Source organism: Chenopodium album, chromosome 9 (assembly GCF_948465745.1).
Source record: "Chenopodium album chromosome 9, dcCheAlbu1.1, whole genome shotgun sequence".
Taxonomy (NCBI): Eukaryota; Viridiplantae; Streptophyta; class Magnoliopsida; order Caryophyllales; family Amaranthaceae; genus Chenopodium; species Chenopodium album.
The window spans coordinates 64,737,102-64,758,038 of NC_137842.1; the positions used below are offsets into that span (position 1 = coordinate 64,737,102).

A 20,937-nucleotide genomic window follows, 5' to 3' on the forward strand; every position below is an offset into this window, starting at 1 on the left:
TCTTTGCAGTGGTTGGGAATATTGGAAGTGACCGGATGAACTCTTTCAGTACCAAGAGAGGACCACTGCACGAAGTACAATACCCTGAGTCCCTAATACTTGTGTAAGAATAAACCCTCAAACAAATATTTTAGAAGTTTCGAAAGGAAATCAAATCAGACAAAATGGAAGTGGAACATTGCTAGATAAATGCTTCAACTCAAGTAAGGAAGTGCACTGGTGGGGCAACTCGGCATTATGAACAAAATTGTTGCTTCCACCAGCCAGTTAATTATGAACAATATACATCTCCTACAGTCCTACAGTCCTACTCCTTCCATACAAAATACATTTCATAAGGGCCAATACAATATACACCCCCTTGATCCCTAGAATCCAACCAAAATTTTGAATGAGATAACTGCACATTCATTTACACACAGTAACTGGTTCTAAGATGGAATCACATGTACCAAAGTTTCGGTGTTTGCCATCAGCAATATTAGTGAGGAAGAAACCTCGTTTCGGAAGCTGATTGATCAGAAGGGTCTCAAGCTGGCAAGCTACACTCTTTCCTTGGACTACGAATGAAAGGAATGCAGCATTCTGCATGCCATCCTTTAATCGATGTGCTTGGACTCGACCTTGGAGATCATCAGTCTGCAGCACCATGAAATTCAATAAAAATTAGGGTTTGTTGATTTTTTTACATACTAGTATCTACAGAAGTACATATATGTAAGATTTCAGCATGATGAAGCTAGGAATGGATGATAATCTTGGTAAAGTTTTTGCCTAAATGGCAAGTATTAGAATTTCAGCCAAAAAAAGAGCTCCTTTAATTGCCTATTTATTTTTTCCAAATATTTTTGTATAATATAATGCATAAATTTACCTCTCCAACATATAATTTCTTATCCGGGCGCAACATGATATAAACACTTGAAGCACCTATTGTTGATGGAGGTGGCTGCTCCTTAGCAGCAATAAAAATGCAATTAATCTCTGGAATTTGAGACGAGTCTGCCATTTTATGAAGCTCAGCCAACTTCTTCTTGCATATGGCAGTAACAGCATTATAGACTTCTCTTTTTAGAGTTTCCACTTGGGTAGCCAAGTTTAGGTTGGTTAAGGAAGTACTCATGTCGCAGTGAGCTTCATTAGAGTTATTCACAATAGCAGTAGAGCCAAAACAATCAGATTTGTCATATTTCAAAGGCATCTCATTTGCATATACAGAGAGATATAATTCTTCAGCTCGTTTGACTAGTGTTTCAGGTACCCCTTCTCTTTGGGCAGTTTCAAATGCGAGGCTCTCTTTACAGATTCCATCTACTAACTTCCAAGTTGGTATTGTTTGACCATCAACAAATTCTGCACTCATTGCTTTGTTAACAGATTTGCTTCTTCTCAGTGGCAAATCAAAGATTCCATGCAAGTGAGTTGATACGATGCCCAAACAACCAATTGCATCCAGAGTTTCAACAATACTACCTGCAATACAAGTTCCTTTTGCTGTTTCTGTTCCTCGACAGATTTCATCTATGAGAACAAGACTTCTTGAAGTTGTTGCAGATAGTAGTGAACGCATCTCTGACATTTCTATCTGAATTTTTTGTATTCAAAAATTTCATTTAAATCAGAAATTTGATTGCAGTCCAGGCATAAACAACTGAATGTAATTGCAGACTAGCCACTAGGTATTTATTCTTTAAAATCTTCTATTTTATAGATATCCCAGGTGACATACCTGAAAAGAGCTTTTCCCATCAACAGGGCTATCATAGGATTTCATGTGAAGAATAACAGCATCAAAATGTGGGATTGAAGCAGACTCTGCAGGAACCATAAACCCACATATTCCAAGTAAAGCGGCTGCACAGACTGATCTCAATAAACTTGATTTACCACCTCCGTTTGGTCCTGTTAGAAGGAATAATGATTTCATGTTGACAGTATTGCACACTGCATTGCCTTGAGCTATATCAAACCAGTACGGGGATAGACCAGTCATCTCCATGCTTAAGGATTCACCATCCAGCTTTCCATTCTGTATACAGACATGGATACATCAAAGACCCAGTTGGCAAGAGGAAGGATCAGTACTTCAGGAAAGGGTAGGAGAAGGAAGGAGGGATTCTTCTTTGTTTTTTTAGGGGAGGGGGGGGGGGGGGGGGGAGGGGTCGTCGGAATCAGGAATACTACCTGTGAGCTGCTAAATTCCACCAGCGTAGGAAAGACCCATTTCCTTCTCCTTCCTTCACTGCAAATACAAATAATGATTGGCATGTATTAGTTGCATTACTTGATCTGGTGTCCAAATTTTCCAGCTCTCAGATGGCAAAAACGTAGTCCTAATATTAGAAATTTTGCTAAGATAAAAATAAAAAGAAACTCAGTTACACATGTATCAAGGATCAACTGTGAAGACATTGCAACTGGCTGGTTAAAACGACTAGATGTTTTTTTTGGACGGGCAACAACTAGTAGATGTTAAATGCCAGAAGGTTTAAATTTTATTAAATATGAAGCTCAATCTCTCTGCCTGGCATAAACAGTGCTCATATTATCACTTTTGCCAAATGTCCTGAGACACATATATAAGAGTCATACACCTTAGCAATAAAGATTCCCTAGCAAAAAGACTTGATAAAGCCATTAATTACATCAACCAAGGAATACCATCCTAAGTCAACTATTAAGGAAAATTTAAACTGCTTTGAAAGATAGCAAGAGTACTGACAGATAATAAGAGTCTAGAATGTGCAACTCTGCAACACTAACCTGACGTGTGAAAATAGAGCCTTTGCAATAACAAGCATCATGGATGCAAAGACAAGAACATTAATTTTATGTTGCAACTCAGCAGACAGACCCCTCAGCAGTTCAAGAACTTTGGCTCTAGCCTTTTCATTAGCTTCATGGTACCTGAAACCCAAAACTTATTTCTTAAGCATTTTTCAATGTTAAATCATTATTCCATGATTTTAAAAAAAAAATCATTATTCAATTCTAGTTACAAATCAGAAGCAAACCTCATCAATGCATCCTCCACCTTTGTCGTGGTAAACCATTCTTCACTGACTTTCTTCCCTTTCGAATCTAATGCATGTTTCAGCTGTTTAATTTGTTGCTCCCCTGGGGTCCCAGACCATACTGATGGTACAAACCGCTTTCCTTTAAACCAAACAGCCTCATGTTCTCGAGCATAAAGAATTTCACCCTTTGGCCCCCCAAGTGGCGCTATAGAAGCTCTTATCCTTGAAATAATGGGTAGAAAATCCTCCGATACCTAAATTATGAAAAGGCACAAATGGTCATTGGAAGGTATCTTATGCTGTAAGTCTGTAAATTCCGTTTAGAAACTGTAACAAATACAAAAAAGACAACAGCAATTGAGTCATGTGGAGTGATGAATAGATGCATTTAACCCAAATTAGCAGGACAGAGCTCTAAAATATGACAGCTACAATAAGCATCCCCATTAACAAACCTAAATGTGTTTGTATACTCCAATCCAAGGCAAACTGGAGTGCTATTCAATTCTTTGGTCACAGGAGCAAGGATACAAACAATTAAGATTTAACCCCCTGTCAAAAGTAGAATCCTCATGCAAGGAGCTTGGTTGATGGTTTCATATACTTTTTTTCTCGGAGAAATCACGTCTTGACACATAAATTTAAACATGACTTTGCTCAAATTACATCATGATCCCCGTATGATAGAAAGAGAATGAATGTATGATGCAAAGGAAGTGCGTATAAAGAACATGCAGCTGCAACCAGAATAACATTGCAGCGTGTCAAATTCACTTTAACTAAATTGCTATTGCGTATTTTTTCAACAGCAACAATATCAATTTGTTTATGTGCATAATATGTAATTGTGTTGAGAAGAATATGTACATATATTTTAGAAAGAAAAAAAAAAAATTAACCATGCAAACAAATTTCTCTATTTTCTAAAAATTTTAAACTGCATGTTCTATTGTGATCATGATGAGCATCATGCTCCTGAGAGCATTGTAAAATTTAGTCTAACTAAACATAAAATCCATACAGAGTAGTTATGAAAGAGCACAATAGCAGGAATTGGTAACAAGCCTGAATAATGTACCATTAGAGTATCATTTATCAGAACGGTCAATATTTTGTGATTCTGTCTCCGTACACCATCCAGACTTCATTGCAGAATTTGGAATCCAACAAATGAAGTATTGTGAAACAAAGACAGCTATGGAAGAGCACAATCAAAATCCAGGAGATATATGCACCTACCGCCATATCAAGGACCTTGGCTGCTTCATCAACTTTTTCATAAAAATCTTCCATATGCTTTCTTTTCACGCGCCCTTTCCAAGAAGATTCAATGTCTTCAAAAAAATCACTTGGAATATGCGGGAAAGAACTTAATTGTTGCTCAAGTTCACCATCTAGTGAAATAAGCTCACCAATTCTACGTGACACCCATTCACAATCATTAACCTGGAAGAAAATTTAACATATTAAAAAAAAATAATAATAAAAAAAAAAAAAAAAAAAAAAAAAAAAACTGTTAGCCAACAAAACCAACACTCATGATGAAATACAAATTCCATAAAAGTTATTAGCTAGCATAGCAAAAATTCGGAGTGCCAGTTCAATGGTTGACATACTACATCCCCCTCACCCAAAATAAAAATAAAGATCTGTTTTCAAAAGACCATTCATCAATTCATTTCATTTTGATATCAACTTAAAGGTTGCCTATTTGACTAAATATCTTTTCATTCAGCTTCACATCAGTCCCTACCAGTGCAACTAATTATGCATTTATGCCTGTAACATCAAAAAGCTAGATCCGTAACATCTACATTTTCAGATTAACAGTTCAGACACTATGCCCCACAATTAGGACTAGTCCATTAAAGAGGCAGCTTCCTTCTGTCTTCAAGTAGTATAAATTCCAATCCATTGTATCATATTCTTAGTCAGCTCCTAATTTTAATTGCAAAAACATAAAAGAGCATATAATATAAGTAGTCACTTTTGAAAAAGATAATCTTTTGCAAACTCACTAGTGTGTCAAATTCGAGGTTCAATCCAGTTGCCACCGAAGTAGGAACCATCAATAATTCGAGGACCTCACGAAGCTCATATTTATCATGCAACTGCAATATTTCTTCAGCAACATTCTTTATTCTGCAGAACTCAATATGATTAGCCTCTCTCAGCTCTAGTAACTTGACAAGCTGCAGATGAAAAATCCACAATTAGATATCCAACAATATCTTGCTCAAAAGAGTGGATGGAAAAACAAGCACTTTCAGAAAGGAAAAAAAGATGATGAGATGCCTGATGCACGGATACAATCATACAGACATGCATATGTTTATATACAGAAAGGAAGAAGGTTCTATGCAGCAGATCAATATCAAGAAGACAGGTAAAGAAAAAAAAAAGAGGGTTTGCAATTTAAGCAAGCCATTACTGCTTACAGATTATTTGGTTACCGCTTACCCTACATATCATATCTTGGAGAAACACTCACAACTAGAAAAGAACAAAGCAGTAGTCTATTAGAGCACCTGCAGCATGCAATTCTATGAAAGGTCCACAGCTAGTTTGTGTCTAACAAACACAGAAAATGGGTATAAAGATGTGTTGATGGTACATACGCATTTAAGGAGCATATGCACCATACACTTGATTATTTTAAATACTTTGCAATGCACTGCATCAGTGACTTTTGAGTCATCACACATTACATGCACATCACTCATATAGTCATTAAATGTGTAGCTCAGTAGCTCTGTATTCTGAAAATGAATGTTTTGATTTTAAAGCTGAAGTTTTGCATCCTATACTCTTTTATGATTGCCATGCGGATCACTTAAACATGTGGAAACAAATCGCTTCTGAAGTAGACACATAGCCTCTCACAGGCTCTTCCTTGAGGCAAGGATGAGTGTAGGAGACTAAGATGTATCCTCAGACTAAGATATACAATTTCAATTAGATCCTAGTTGTAAATGTATTGATTAGCTTACTGCATTCCCAGGGATGGGGGATACCACATGTTTTGACTTTAAGACAGAAGAATGGACATGGAATCTACAAAAATCTTTGAGTTTAACAAGACTAACTAGATAAACCATATAGGCAGATGAATACAAAGTCAAGACAGAAATGATGAACAATGAGGGAAACTTCGGATATTTACCAGACCAGAAGCCTAGAGATAATGCTAAATCAGTACAAATGGATAAATCATATATTAAGGAGACTAGAGGATAACCTTTGCAGATGATACACATGTGAACTCAGGTATTGAGCATGTCACAATGCTCATGCGTTTGCATATTTCTGCAAATAATTTAGAGGTACATTAGACAGCTACATCATAGAGAATCCATAAGGTCTTAGATAATTTCATAAGTGTAAATCATATATTAAATCAAAGTATCTGCTTCTAATTCAGATGGGGTAATGAAAAGAATACTGGGTGCTGAAACTACTGACATTTGTTAATTTTAGATCAAGAGTCAAATGGAAAATACCTCTCAGTTATAATAAAATAGGGGTAGGGCGGCATACATCCAACCCCTCAAACCTAGCAATAGGTGGGAGTGTCTTCAAAGCATTGACATAATATAGAAGTTGATGTTAGTGTTGATGTTGATGCATTAGTAAAATAAACTCTACGGTACTTGCAAAGTACTTAATAGAGTCTGTTTTAGCAATTCAATGACATTGCAGTGTACAGGCATTCTATCAGACTATTATAACAAGCACTGACATATTAGTTTACATGTTAGTTTCAATATATTTCTTTCAATGAATCAAAAACAATCAATCCAGCCATTTGAAAGCCAAAAATATACGTTGGCAGCTGGTTACCCCAAGTCTTACTTCATGGCCTCAAGCCTATATCTACATACCTTGAATTGTAGCTGCTACAGCATAAGCAGGAGGATTAAGAAGAAGATCTCTAACATACCTGAAACAAAATTTTCAATTTTGAGATAATAGCACTCAAAATCCCAATAAAGCTATAATCCCACAAGGTAAGGATTGGTTGGGGCCAGTAAAAAAAGACTTGTGAAGAAACTGGATGACCATCAGTGCATGCTTAAATTTATAAGATAAGAGATTCGTTTGGTAAAACAAGGCTAAAGCTATATCAATTATACACTTTATCACTATATTGAAAAGATTCAGGGCAATTAAAAAGGAAGCAAATCCATACAAGCCCTAAACCTTCAAAAAGCATTCCAGTTCATGTTTCTAAAAAGTAGAAGGCAGATTTTTCATACCGACAAATTACATAAGATGAACAATGATTCAACAACATAAAGAAAATAAACTACTTACGATTGGGGCAAACCAGTGCAACCTGATGGAAGTAACACTTTTAGCAAACAAGGTATACCTTCTGTTGGTATGGCACCTGAAGACATCAAAAATATACATGACCAAAAAAAAAAAAAAAAAAAAAAAAAAAAACAGAGAGAGAGAGAGAGAGAAAGTCAAGAGCTAAATAATATTACAAATTGCACCAACCAATCTGTGTGGCAGTTCCAAGGTGTAAAGGACGGGGCCTTTTTTCAGAAGGAACGGCTATATTTCTGAATACAACTACATCTTCGAGACCATAAAGCTCCTTCACCTGCATGTTAACTTAAGCTTAAACATAACACAGAAAAACATCATACAGAACTAACAAAAGGATAGGCATAAGATATCCAGTCATTAGCTTCTTCAAGCAATCAACCTTGAGCAAAAGCTCTTTGACGGGGTCACCTTCAAACCATTCGAAGTATCGAGAGCTGCATTCTGCCCACAGCAATCCTCCCTCACCAAATTCTCCCCAGCGACAAGTTCCTGAATCAAAGCATCTTCATGTGAGAAAAGGAATTGTTCAATTGTAAAAACTAAAATTTAATTTCATAAAAATTTCCATCCAAAATACCCTATAATAATGAAGCCAAAATCACCACCCAGTATGATCCTGCAACTGGCAAGATCGTGACTCAAAGTGCATGTACCCTTAAACCCTGATTAGTTTACAGAGGGCTAAAGAACCAAAAAACAAAGAATAATTATTGGTTCTTCAAGGGAAGCATGAAGCATCTGATTCTGTAATTAGGGAAATTGGTGACATTAATTCATTCAACAACTGTCAATAGCTTCTAAAATCAATAGCTATTTACTACTACGTATAATATGACTTGAATAATGTTTATCCAATTACTTCAATATAAGTGGTCCATAGACGACAAATCAAACCCAAATACACAGTGTATGTCAAGAGTAAGCACTATTGGGGATTGATAAAGTATCATTGAAGATTACAAACAAAAAAGGATGTGTTCATCAACTCTGCAAAGTATGTTCTAGAGAAATTAAAACCTAGAGCAAAAGGATAGCAAAGCATCAGCGATATTAACACCACAACTGGAGCATCTGAATACAAGGCATGAGAATAGGATATTCACATATAAATACATGACTTGAAGGCAAAGATGCACACCTGAAGAGTTGTGCTTCAATGATTTGTGGAGAAACAAATAATGGCAGTGACAAGTGCGGAGCTTTGTGACTAAGGCTTCTTCAGTTAAGCCATCCTCAACAGAAAATGTTTTCAAAGTCTCCAAGACTGAGGTTAAAGAATAGCCTTTTGCAGAACGAGACACCCCTGAAAACAGAAATCAAATCAAATACTCAGTAAATCATTAGTCTCAATAGGTTGCAGAAAAAATTCAACAAGGGGAAGAATAATTTTGACCAAGATGCCAACCAAAGAAAGAAAGATATCCAAAAACAGTACACTTAACAGGAAATTTTAAGTTTTTAACCCAGACCACCCACTCAAAAGAAAAAAGTATAACAAGAACAGGAGCTACAGCATCATTAACTGAAGTAAGAGCTAGTCCACCATATTCATTATTATTTTTGAACTTCAATCCAAAACTAAAAAGCACTACCAAAGTGTTTCAAAAAAAGTTATCTTGACATAGCACAACCAAACAAAGATATAATTAACATATTCAACTTCTCTCTTACCAACAACAGGCATTGGTTCAGGAAAATCAAGGTCACGATCAACCCCAACATGGCCAAATACATATGGGCTTCCTGGATGGGCGTGCCTAAGCATCAAAAACAAGTTAGCTCACACTGAAACCCAGCAAATCCAAGCTTAAGACAACATACACAGACATCCATTTCCTTTGACCAATATATTCATGCACCTCTGAAAAGCAACCTTTGCTGTTGAGCAATAATGGGTAGAAAGTCACAGACAAAACAGGACATAGGAGGAACTTTAGCTAAGAATGGGATTATGAAAATATTGATAACCAGCAGGCATCCTATCATCAGCAAGGATCTTTTAATAGGTAAATAATTGATGCTTTCAAGACAACCACCACCCCAAGTGCAGATGAAGTCATGCCACAGAAACCATCTCATTGGCTAACAACTTTTCTTGCAAATGTGAAGGATGAAATTCAAGGAATGAAAGCAATATAACAAGATGTTCATTTTGCTAATTTGCTCCTTCCAGGCAATCTCTCTCTCTCTCTCCCTCTCTCTCTAAAAAAAAAATACTAAAACTTGCCCATTTGAAATAGAGGACTTGAAAACAACAGCATCCCAACTAGGGAGAGGTGACATTCTTTTCCAACCTCTTTTTGGCACAGTAGTGAAAAAATATAACATGTCGTCATTAGGGAGAGCTACTTTCAACCTTATATATATATATCCTAGTTTCTGTAAAAAATAGAGACAACTCAATGTATTCTGTGATACCACTTCCAGACAAAACTGTCAGTCATGGACCTCATGTTCCTCATGCAATGCAAGGGAGTACAAAGATTGTGCATAACAATGGAAAATTCAAACCCCAATATCAGACCATTACTACTTTTTAACTTTTTAAGCGGTTTCATGATTCACAAGGGATTTGACACCTTTTTCAAAATCACATTACCTACTTAACTTAAGTGATTGTCCCTTCAAAATCCATAGGTTTCAACCAACAACAGTAGTCAGTTATATGACATGATTCTTGAACAGCATAACAATGTTAAACGACTCCTCATCAAAGGCGCCACAAGGCCCATAAAGGAAAAGCCAGTAAAGCAAACTCAGAAATAATTGATTGGAAAAAGAAAAGTGAATCCAAAATATCATATACATATATATACCCAGATATAAAACGACCCTTCCGAGAACGAGATTGAGTTGGACCCTGCACTTCCTCAACTATGCACTGCAAAGGAAAACCAAATTGTTTGGCTAATCAAATTATACAAAAAATACCAGGTGAGCAACTCATAAAAATTTTCCAATTCAATTCAGATTCTTATATGCCTTTCATGTGGAGTGCCATAACATAACTCATATTTTAAGAATAATTGTACTTTTTTTTTTTAATTTAAAGTCATTTCAAAAGGAAAATTTTTGAAGGAAACTTTCAGGCAATTATATGGAATTAATAAATACTGGTATGTACAGTCAGTCAACTAACCTAAAGTACAATATAAACAGAAGACAATTCTTCTGCTCTTAGTTTTTCAATTCTACAAAAGACAAAGACCCTAAAGTCCTAAACACATCAAGGGATAAGTTAAAGACAAGTATGTCATTGGAACACTTAGCAGGCTAGTAGAGCCATTCATGTAATAAGCTTTTGACTTCTTCATGGATTAAATATGAGACTATATGTAGATCTATTAATGTTAATGGAGACAGCTTTAAACAATACAATAGTATTTAGAATACTCACAACAGAATAGCCATTGCGAGTCAGGTCGTCCAATGTTTGTTGCAAATTCTGCAAAAGTACATTATATACAGTAAATCTCATAGGAGAATTGGCATGCAGACAAAAAGAGATAAATTCACTTGAGAACCCAAATAAAGAAAGTAGAGATTTCCATTAAAGAATCAGTAAATTATCCCCAGGCAAATAAACACTTTTTTTTTTTTGGGGGGGGGGGGTGCTGAATTATCAAGCATGCAAAGTTCACAGCAATGCCAGAGTAAAATAAAGATATCTTTACAAACCTCCATATTTGACAGAGGTATAAATAAATTTTAGTCTTATGAACATTTTCCTCAAAATAAAATAAAATAAAAGGGTCTTATGAAACATTATTTTCTGACATATCTGAATTAATCATAGGGAGAAGTGAAAAAATTGGCTATGAGCTAGCCCTTTCTGAAGGATATAATTATAAGCCCCAAAAGGCTTCTATTTATTCTGAGATGTCCTTATAAAACACAGCATGTTCAAAACCCATTTGTTCTTAGTATTAAATGAGTAAAAATAAAGGCAAGGGAATAAGCCCACTTGACAGCAATACAAAATATAACATAAACATAGATATATCTTATTTTGGAAACTAGATAATCATGAAACGACTCTACGTCTCTACCAGTTAGTAGTCTTAGTACTGAAAAGAAAAGGAAAAGACACAGAGGGACCTTTCCTTTTAACAAAGCACTGAATAAGCTGGACAGTATCCAGAATAAAACACAGGTTTCAAATTAGTTCACATTCCTGCAATCCTGCTACTATAGTAACAGTTAAAACAAAGTAGAAGCTATGTCATGTGCTCCCACATAGCATGAGATGATGAAATTATCAGGAACAAAAAGAGAAGTCATTTCAATACCACCACAGGACAGCCAGCTCTTGGAACACTATCCGTGCGCAAGCCACCAAATGGATTTAAGCCAGCATATTCAACAAGAACACAAGCATCGATACCAATGGCTTCATAAAAATCCCCAACCTGAAAAAAGGAAATGGAAAGAAGGTATAAGTTAACCTACCACTGCAGAGGATTATGAAGCTAAGTGTGATAACAACAAGGGCAGTAAATCAGATGAAGGCATACTCTACATAGCAGAACTTCACGTGGAAACCTTGACTTGAACTGTAACATTTCCCAGTTAAGGTTCCCTTCTTTTAAACTGCATAAAGAAAAGATATTCCATGTAAGTATATAAAGGCTGAACAACTTGTCATCATTCCTCTGATGACAAGGATCTATATATGATTTATTCAAAAATCAGTCACCAAAAAAACAGATATAAATGTGGAACCAAAACAAAATGGAATCTACTATTCCAAACTTACCCCCTAACTTCCAGTCAACATCTAATACAAGCAACAGAAAAGCATTTATCTAAGAAATTTAATTTCACAAAGAAAAATGCCAAAGTTCAGAAAAAACAATCAGTTAATAACTGACAGTTATATTAGCTTACCTCCCATTTTTCAAGTTAACATCCAACCCAAGCAAGTTTGAGTAGACAAGTCTCTTAATAAGTTGAACTGTTGAAGGTTTCCTGCATGCACCTAATTTCTACAACATAGGAACACGGAAGAATATAGATGTAAGCTATGTATAAATAAAGAAATGCATAAAAGTGTTGAAATATACAAATTTGTGTGCACATGTAAACAAGTGTAGACATCAGAGACATGTATATGGGCAGGGATGAATGTCAATGAGAAAGCACATAGCTAAGGACCTCTTTCCACCAGAAAACATGGGAATTGTCCTTTTCGCTCAGAACATCTTTCCATTCTTTAGCTTTCTTGTTTTTCCTAGTTGTTCCTTTCAGAGCTTCTTTATCTCTGTAATATTGCACTCCTTCACTCTGTCTGCTTCTGCAACTAAGCAATAGCACAAATCAAATTTCTTTTCTTTTTTTTTTCCCCCTATTTGGAAGGGGAGAGGAGGAAGGGGAAGAAGGTAAAAGTGAATGTCATCATACATCTTTTCGTTTCAAGGAACAAAACAAGAAAAGAAAATAATGAGTCGAATAAAGACAAATGTACAAAAAAAATATGACCCATTTAAACCTTTGACATAATTTTGATGACAAACAATTAGATGTCAAACTTAGGATAAAAAGGTTTAAGATTTGACAGATGTCAATTGAATAGGTATTTTTGTACTTGTTGCAATTGCTTCTTAACATAGTACATCTTATTTTAAAATGCTTATAGGTAATTTGATCCCACAGTTCAAACTTATTTATTAGCTGATTTCCAATTGCCATCCCGGCTAATCACCCTCAGGTGTTAGTGTTACTATATCCGAAATAATTGTACATATACTTATCATAGATCTTTGTAAAAACTACCAGCAAAAAACTACAATTGCTTCCTAGTTCCTACCAAAGTACTCTTTATTTATGCCATCCACGGATCCACCTATCTCGAATACCTCAAAAAAGCTCCTCGTACCTACAACGCCCAACATTCTACATTGCCCGAATACACTATCTACTTTCCTATGTAGAATAACAACTAGACCGGTCAGGAAACGACTGCAAGACTTTGTTTTTAAATCATATCTCTCCCAAAGCAGTAAAAACTTTTTAAAAAACTTTCACAGACTGACATTGCTCACTTTAATCCATTTCTCAATAATAGTATAAATAAGTATAATACAATCCTACTTCTTATATACTCATACTGGAACTAGAATTCACCTCTCCCTCAATCTCAACGGCTAGATTCTACAAACTCCGCCTTGAATAATACCCGTTTAGGCCGTTTTACAGTAAATAACAAGTCATTGTATATAACAATAACAAAAACCCAACATGAAACATACATCTATGCAACACTCTCATAACACAACAAATCCTATACACTCTCTTAACACAAGTATCAACACAAATACTGTACTTCAATTTTAGCCAAACAAGTGCAAATGTTTCCCAAACAAAATTAAATCCTTACACACAAACTACCCTGCTCCTAATAATTTGACTAATACAATACCAATTTTCCCTTAAACATATATTAACCCAACAAAATAAGCTGAACAGACCAACAAACAATTATTACCCATTTCATAATTTGCATAAAACCCCACAATATTGACTAAAGAAAATCAAAAGTTAGAGAGAGAGAGAGTACATTGGGAGTGAAGAAGAACGAAGAGACGAGCAACTGTGGAGTGAAGAAGGTAGAAGAAGAACAACTGGGCGCCATTTTGGAAGTGACAGCGGCATTGAACTAGCAACCGCTTTCATTGTTAACCTGTACATGTGAATTCCCAGCTTTTTCGCTGTTTTTTTCTTGAAACCCTTGAGAAACACAAACCCAGAAAAACCCCAGAAGAAAAATTGAGTGAGGAATTATGTCAAGAAAACCCAGAAAAATTCAAAGCATAAACTAGTTGAAAATGCAAGATTGTACCCAAAATTAATCAAAAATAGAAGGTACCTGGTTTGCGCGCGCAAATTGCAGGGCTAGTGTGAAGAGAGAGAGAGAGACTGATGACTGTTTGTCTGCCTTGCTGCTCCTTTGCGTTTCTGTTGCTTGCCTTGTCGTCTTGAAAGCACACAAATATTCTTACATTTGAACCTTGCAATTTGGCACGAACCGCTAGAAAGTAGAAACCATAAATGTCTATGAATGGTCTAAATACTCGCAACACTTGTTTTTTTTTTTTTACTTCTTACTCCCTTCGTTTTTAAATACTTGTTTTATTTCTGCATGCGCAGAGTTTTAGGAGAAATTGGAGAAAGTAATAAAATATAAATGTAGTGGGGTAAGGCCCTGTTCTTTTGAGCTTCTGGACAAAACAGAACAGATTTCAGCAGAGCAGAGCAGAGCAGATTTCAGCAGAGCAGAGCCGAGCCGAGCGAGCAGAGCAGATTTGATTATTATTATTATTATTATTATTATTATTATTATTATTAAATATTTATTATTATTATTATTAGTAGTAGTATTTATTATTATTATTATTGTTATTAAATATTAATTATTATTATTATTATTATTATTATTATTATTATTATTATTATTATTATTATTATTATTATCATCATCGCATTATTATTATAATCATTAAATTTTTAAAGTTAAATATTAATTATTATTATTATTATTATATTAATTATAATAATTATTATTATTAAATATTATTTAATTATTATTATTATTAAAAATTTATAGTTAGTATTATCTTTAAATATTACTCCCTCTGTCCCAAAAAGAACGACCCATTTGGGTTGATTACGCGGGTATTAAGGAAGTTAAGTAAAAAGAAGTAAAAGTATATTGGAAAGATAAATTTACATGGGGTTTGTAAAAAAATAGAGAGAAAAAGTAATAAAATAACATGGAAGATGAAATTTTTATATGGGGAAGCTAATTTTGCACAAATATTGTTGCAAATTGGTGGTGTTTTAATGCAAATGGGTCATTCTTTTTGGGACGGAGGGAGTAGTTATTATCTTAATATTAATTGTTATTATAAAAATCAATTATTGTTATTATAATTAATATTATTAGTTATAAGTATTATTATTATTAATATTAGTATAATTACTATTATTATTACTATTATTATTATTAAATATTAATTATTATTATTATTAATTAATTATTATTATTATTAAATATTAATAATTAATTATTATTATTATTATTATTATTATTATTATTAAATATCAATCATTAATTATTGTTATTATTATTATTAAGTATTAATTATTATTATTAATATTAATTATTTATTATTATTCTTATTAAATATTAATTATTATTATAATAATTAAATATTAAGTATTAATTTTAAGTAGAGCATAGCAGAGCAAAACAGAACAGATTTCAGCAGAGCAAAGCACATTTCAGCAGAGCAGAGCAGAGCAAAGCAGCTCTAAAGAACGGGGCCTAATTGGGATAATAAAAAATTGAAAGCAAAAATAGAGGAGAATAGGATGAGAGAGAGTATTATGTTGGGTCCATTAGGTGTGAGAATTGAATTAAATATTGTTAAAGCTTTCCAAAAAAGAAAATGGAGCAAGTATTTAAAACGGACGGAAATAGAAAGTGGAGCAAGTATTTAAAAACGGAGGGAGTATTAGATTAGATACGAGCATTTACAAATTATGACAATTATTTATGTTTATTATATTAGGTCGATCATTCTTAAATCCTTACCACACTTGTCTTCGATTTAGGTCATTACTTAATATCTACTATACAACATTTTTATTATTTTGAAATTTTGCAAAACTCTCAATTTTAAAACTGAGACCAATGTTTTTTTAAATTCTTTCTCTCACACATAACCCAATTACATTAGCTCTTTATTGTTTACTACTCGTACCCATTACATCCGTTTTTATTTTAAGTGAAACACCGTATACGCATGTCAATGCAAAACTTTGATCAATGATACCTTTACTTATCAATAAGTAAGTGAGAAAAATTAACAATTTTTTCAAAAAGCTATTTACGGAGACAGTAACATCAATTGAAGTGGATTAATTGAACAAAATAGAAGTTATGGTACTAGATTAATTCCTTACAAAAACATGGTTTTTTTAAAAATCTTTTTTACATTTTTGCATTGGAACAAAATAAATTTATGATTTCTTAAAAACAAAAAAAACAAAAAAAAAAAACCTTATATTCATGGTCCACATAAGCTCAGTTTTTTTTTTTTTTTTTTTTTTTTTTTTTTTTTTTTTTGGTGAGTGTGTAGTACTCCAAGTTCTTGCTCAATTCAAGTCCCAAAAAAATAAGGTCCTAAGATAGTAATTTAAGGGTTAAACCGCTACTTAAGGGCTCATTCGGTATCACTTTAAATTTCAGCTTTATGTTTTGAAAAATCATATGGTTTATGTCATATTAGGATCAAATTTTAAATTAGTCTAACTTGTTAAAGTCATGATTATCAAGAAAACTGACAACCAAAAAGTTAACTACATAAAAAAATTGAAAACTAGAAAAAATTAAAAAATAACGAACTAGCCTACGTGAACAGTAGGGGATTGCCTAAATACGTTTTATTCCATGAAAGTGCATAAATACGTTTTAAAATAACCCCAGTTTAGTTACCAATCAAAGATTGGTGAAGTTGGTGGGAAGCTCACTATGTAACTTTGAGGTCACAAGTTCAAACCCTACCAACTAAATTTGCTTGGGAGTAGGGGATTGCCTTAATTCCTCCTTGTACTCTCAAAGTCTCAAGCATTAACCTCTTTTATTCATTGGCCAAAAAAAAAAAACCTCGTAATCAAATTTCATTTTTTAAGAAAAACTTTTACTTTTAATTAAAACTCCACGAATGCTATGTGACTTTTTTTTTTTTATATTTTTTTTTTGGAAAATTTGTAAATTACCACCCAAAAAGGGGTCCTGTTTTGAAATTACCACCCATTAAAAATTTCATTTTAAATAACCACCCATTAAATTAATTTTTTTTTCAGATTACCACCTTTTTTGTAATTCCGGTGGTAAATCCGTTTGAGGGCCCCACATAACGGCTAAAAATGGCGAATTTGACTCTTTTGAATGTTTCCCTCCTCGATTTTTTTTTTCTTTATAAATTATCCAACATCAATTAACAACTTTTGCCCCAAATTTCATCCAAATTTCCTCAAATTGCTGCTGGTACATGTCTAAAATTTTGGAATTAGGGTTCCTGGGGCAATAAAATTGGTGGTTTTCTGCAATTTTGGAATTAGGGTTCCTGGGCTTTAAAATTGGGGTTGTTTTTTTTTTGCAATTAGGCTACGTGTCTGAAATTGTAAAGGGTCTCAATTGCTTACCTCAAGCGTCGCCATTGACATCACCATTTGACAGGAGCTTCACCTACGCGCTTTTGGTCCCCAGAAAACACCCCAAGATGGCGACTTCAACAGCAAATGCAAGCTCGTAGGTGAAGCTCCGGTCAAATGGTGATTTCTTGCAGAAAAAAAAATGTTAGGATTCTGATTCAACCCTTAAGGGGTAATTGCAAAGTTGACAGATAATTAAAGGAAGAAAAAGGGGAAAGATTGATGCTTTTGGATGAATTAATTGAAGAAATTGATGAGAGAAGATGTTTTTTTGAGTTTAATGTTTCAATCAGAAGGTTAGGTCGAGGGAAATGAAAAAAAAAAGGAAGGAAGTTAATAAGGTGGGGCCCACAACCAGATTTTCCAACGGAATTTCATAAAAGGTGGTAATCTGAAATGTTTTTTAATTTAATGGGTGGTTATTTAAATAAAAGTTTTAATGGGTGGTAATTTCAAAATAAGACCCCTTTATGGGTGGTAATTTACAAATTTTCCTTTTTTTTAATTATTTTTTATTTCAAGACTGAGAATTTTTTTGTCAAAGATCATGTTAGGTTTTCAAGAATGGTCCAACCATGAAAACGGGCAAGAGATTGGATCAGTTATGATACCAGTGTTTTAATCTTCAAACAGCCCACTGCAACGTCATATTAGCTCACTATTAAAAGGCTTGAATGGTTTAGAAAAGCCCAACTTGAATTGATTTGACTTGATGCTCCATAAGTCCATGTTAAAAGATAATGTATGAACTTACCTCCAACTCAACTCAAATCAAATCAAATCGGTCCAACATGCCAATTTTTCGATCACATATACCATAAGTCCATGTTATATACAAGTATATAAATTAAAAAAATATATATATAAATTAAAAATCTCCTAACTCACTAAATAACTTGTAGCCTTTAATTTAATGAATTGTCTAGTGTTTAGACCATTTAGCCTGGGCTAATTAACAAACTCGGTTAGTTGGCGTACTAAGGCTAACCGCCTAACCCAACTTACACACAAGCTCGCTTAGTCACTCTATTGGTCTACTTTAGCCAAGTACTAGTTTTTGGCCCCGTGTCATGCACGGATTTATAAAATAAGATTTATTAATAATTATAGACTTTATAGTCGATTGGAATTAAACATAGTTAATTGAAATTAAATGACTTATGTAACAATTTTTTTTTTCAAATTTGAATTTATTAATGTCTATCTTTTAAATTCTTAAATTATGTGTTGCATAAATAAAATTTAATAAAAGAATTTTAATAGAAAATAAATAAATAGCATTTTGGAGGGAAATTTTTTCACAAAAGTATGCCAAGTGTCCTCTTTGGTGATTATTTTACTATACATAGTAAGTATAGATAGATATCACCTTGGCTATGCACCACAACAAGTTGGTAGTCTTGGTACTAGCCAAACTCAACTATTAGTAATTCTCACTTAAAACGGGCCTCGCTTTTCACGGGCTAATGAGAAGAGGAATATCTTAGTTCAGTTCTTGTGGAAAAAAAAAGCCTACTTTGTACTTCATACGTATTAGTGTCTCTCACTCCTTGTCGACCCCCTCCCATGTTCGCCGACCCATAAACCCTAAAACCCACTCAAAAACACCTAAAAACCCAAACTCGTTTAGGGTTTTAAAACCAACCCAGAAAACGGGTTTGGATTGTCTGGTAGTTTTGGGTGCGGCGAGGAAGGCTATGTCGCCGACCGAAGTGGGGAAGGCCGACCGTCTCCGGGCAGGAGTGGGGCGCCTGGCCGCTGGCAGGGGGAGGGGCTGCTGGTGGCTAGGGGAGGAGTTTGGGTTTTTTTTAATTTTTATTATTAAAAAATAATTAATTTAACCAAACAACTTTAACTATAGTTAAAATTTTAGTAAAAAATATTCATTGATGCTAGAAGCAATTAAATTTAAATATACAAGATTACCAAAGAGAATTCCCAAAAATAAAATAAAAAAATAAATAAAAAATTGTGGTTCTTCTCTAATATTTAAGACTGTAAATTTTTTTTGTGATCTTGCAAGTTGGTTGATCAATAGTTTAAAGTACATATGTATGTTATTATAATGTTTACATCATTGACTTATTTATTTAGCCATTTAACAATCTCTGGCCTGGCCAATGAAAGTTTCCTAGAAAATAAATAATCATTACACTTTAATTTAATAAACTTAATCCTCGAATTGGCTTTCCAACCTGAAGCTTTAAGAAATCCATTAACATATTGTTTTATATTATTAGTATTTCAACCTTCTTTAACATTATTTTAATTTTGGTCTTTTGATTAGTATAATGTGACAGATTGCCAGGCCAACTGACTCCCCTTCCTTTGTGCAATTGTGCGCAAGTCGTTGGCAACTTGGCAATTAGACTTATTCATCTGTGAGTGTTTAAATTAGGGGTAGAAATAAATAACATAAGGTACATTTTATTGAGGGTAAGGAGAATTCACCTTACAAGTAGGGAAAAAAAAATAGGAATCCCACTTATTTGGGGTGTGAATCGAGCTCCTCTTGCAGTGGTGGAAGGAGATCAAGAGGGCCTCCAACCTGTAGGTCAACCTTGATTTTCAGTATACATGTCCTACAAAATTTAATAAGAATCCATGTAAGTATTTTTGTTATACATATCAACATATGTGATACAAAATTTTCATTCCATTAGATTTAGATATAGTTTTTTGTCAGTTGTCTTACTCTAAAAGGGTAAGAATTAATAACATTATAAAGACGCTGCTTTGATTTTTAATATGATTTGATGTACTCATAAAATACTTCATAATTAATAAGATTATACACATGCGAATTACAAGTAATAAATATAATCACTATGCTTTAGACTATTAGTGGTTTGTATGACGGGTCATTTTACAAATTAGGGATTTGCAAGGTAAAATTCTCAACACTTAGCTTCAAAATTATTTCGTTGATATCATTATTTGAAATAGTTGAAAATTGCATGACAACTGTACTTGCCCTTCTGCCAGAATGCTACACATGCATGCAGAGTATAATCCTAGGTTTGTATTCATTATTTATACGTAACAAAATAAATAATAATGCTAGTTGCAACATTATATCCGAACCCGGAACCCTAGCTAATGATCTAGATTTCTAGATTAAATATCACTAGTTTATTACTACTTGCAAAACAAATCAATAATGAGTAAATTAGCAAAATAAAAAAATGAATACAAAATCAATCTCATGTGCACGCATCTGATATATTGTTTGATGCAGTGAGAACCACACAGGGTACAAATTAATGTAGGCGGAATTTGATCATACATCATGGCTAATAGCTAGGTAGCAACTTATTATTAATTAGCTACTTGATTATGACTTAAATTACTTTTTGTTATGATATAC

At 33.8% G+C, this 20,937-nt stretch overlaps 1 protein-coding gene across 2 annotated transcripts; it reads right to left on the minus strand.

Moving 5' to 3' along the window:
• Nucleotides 1–178: 178 nt before the first annotated feature.
• LOC145560163 (DNA mismatch repair protein MSH1, mitochondrial-like) lies at nt 179–14,401 on the minus strand. 2 transcript variants are annotated; one of them, XM_081621426.1, is made up of 23 exons: nt 14,218–14,401; nt 13,909–14,078; nt 12,507–12,645; nt 12,240–12,337; nt 11,867–11,942; nt 11,642–11,761; nt 10,750–10,797; nt 10,169–10,233; nt 9,024–9,109; nt 8,491–8,655; nt 7,732–7,841; nt 7,521–7,626; nt 7,332–7,407; nt 6,899–6,957; nt 6,256–6,323; nt 5,036–5,209; nt 4,257–4,463; nt 3,015–3,271; nt 2,764–2,907; nt 2,185–2,242; nt 1,730–2,029; nt 875–1,585; nt 179–639 (listed from the first exon to the last, which is right to left on the minus strand). In XM_081621426.1, the coding sequence occupies exons 2-23, from the start codon at nt 14,037–14,039 to the stop codon at nt 409–411; spliced, it is 3,429 nt and encodes a 1,142-aa protein (XP_081477552.1). In that variant the 5' UTR covers nt 14,040–14,078; nt 14,218–14,401; the 3' UTR covers nt 179–408. The 2 variants fall into 2 exon arrangements, with proteins under 2 accessions (XP_081477552.1, XP_081477550.1); XM_081621424.1 differs by having other exon boundaries at nt 12,507–12,651.
• Between the last annotated feature and the right edge of the window lie 6,536 nt (nt 14,402–20,937).

Bases quoted from the DNA above. Each gene is read 5' to 3' on its own strand.
- LOC145560163 (XM_081621424.1), bottom strand. From the start codon at position 14,039: ATGTACAGGTTAACAATGAAAGCGGTTGCTAGTTCAATGCCGCTGTCA. The intron at 12,652-13,908 runs GTACTCTCTCTC...GCTATTGCTTAG, and splicing joins CGTTCTTCTTCACTCCCAAT to TTGCAGAAGCAGACAGAGTG. The intron at 6,958-7,331 runs GTAAGTAGTTTA...ATTTTGTTTCAG, and splicing joins TGCACTGGTTTGCCCCAATC to GTATGTTAGAGATCTTCTTC.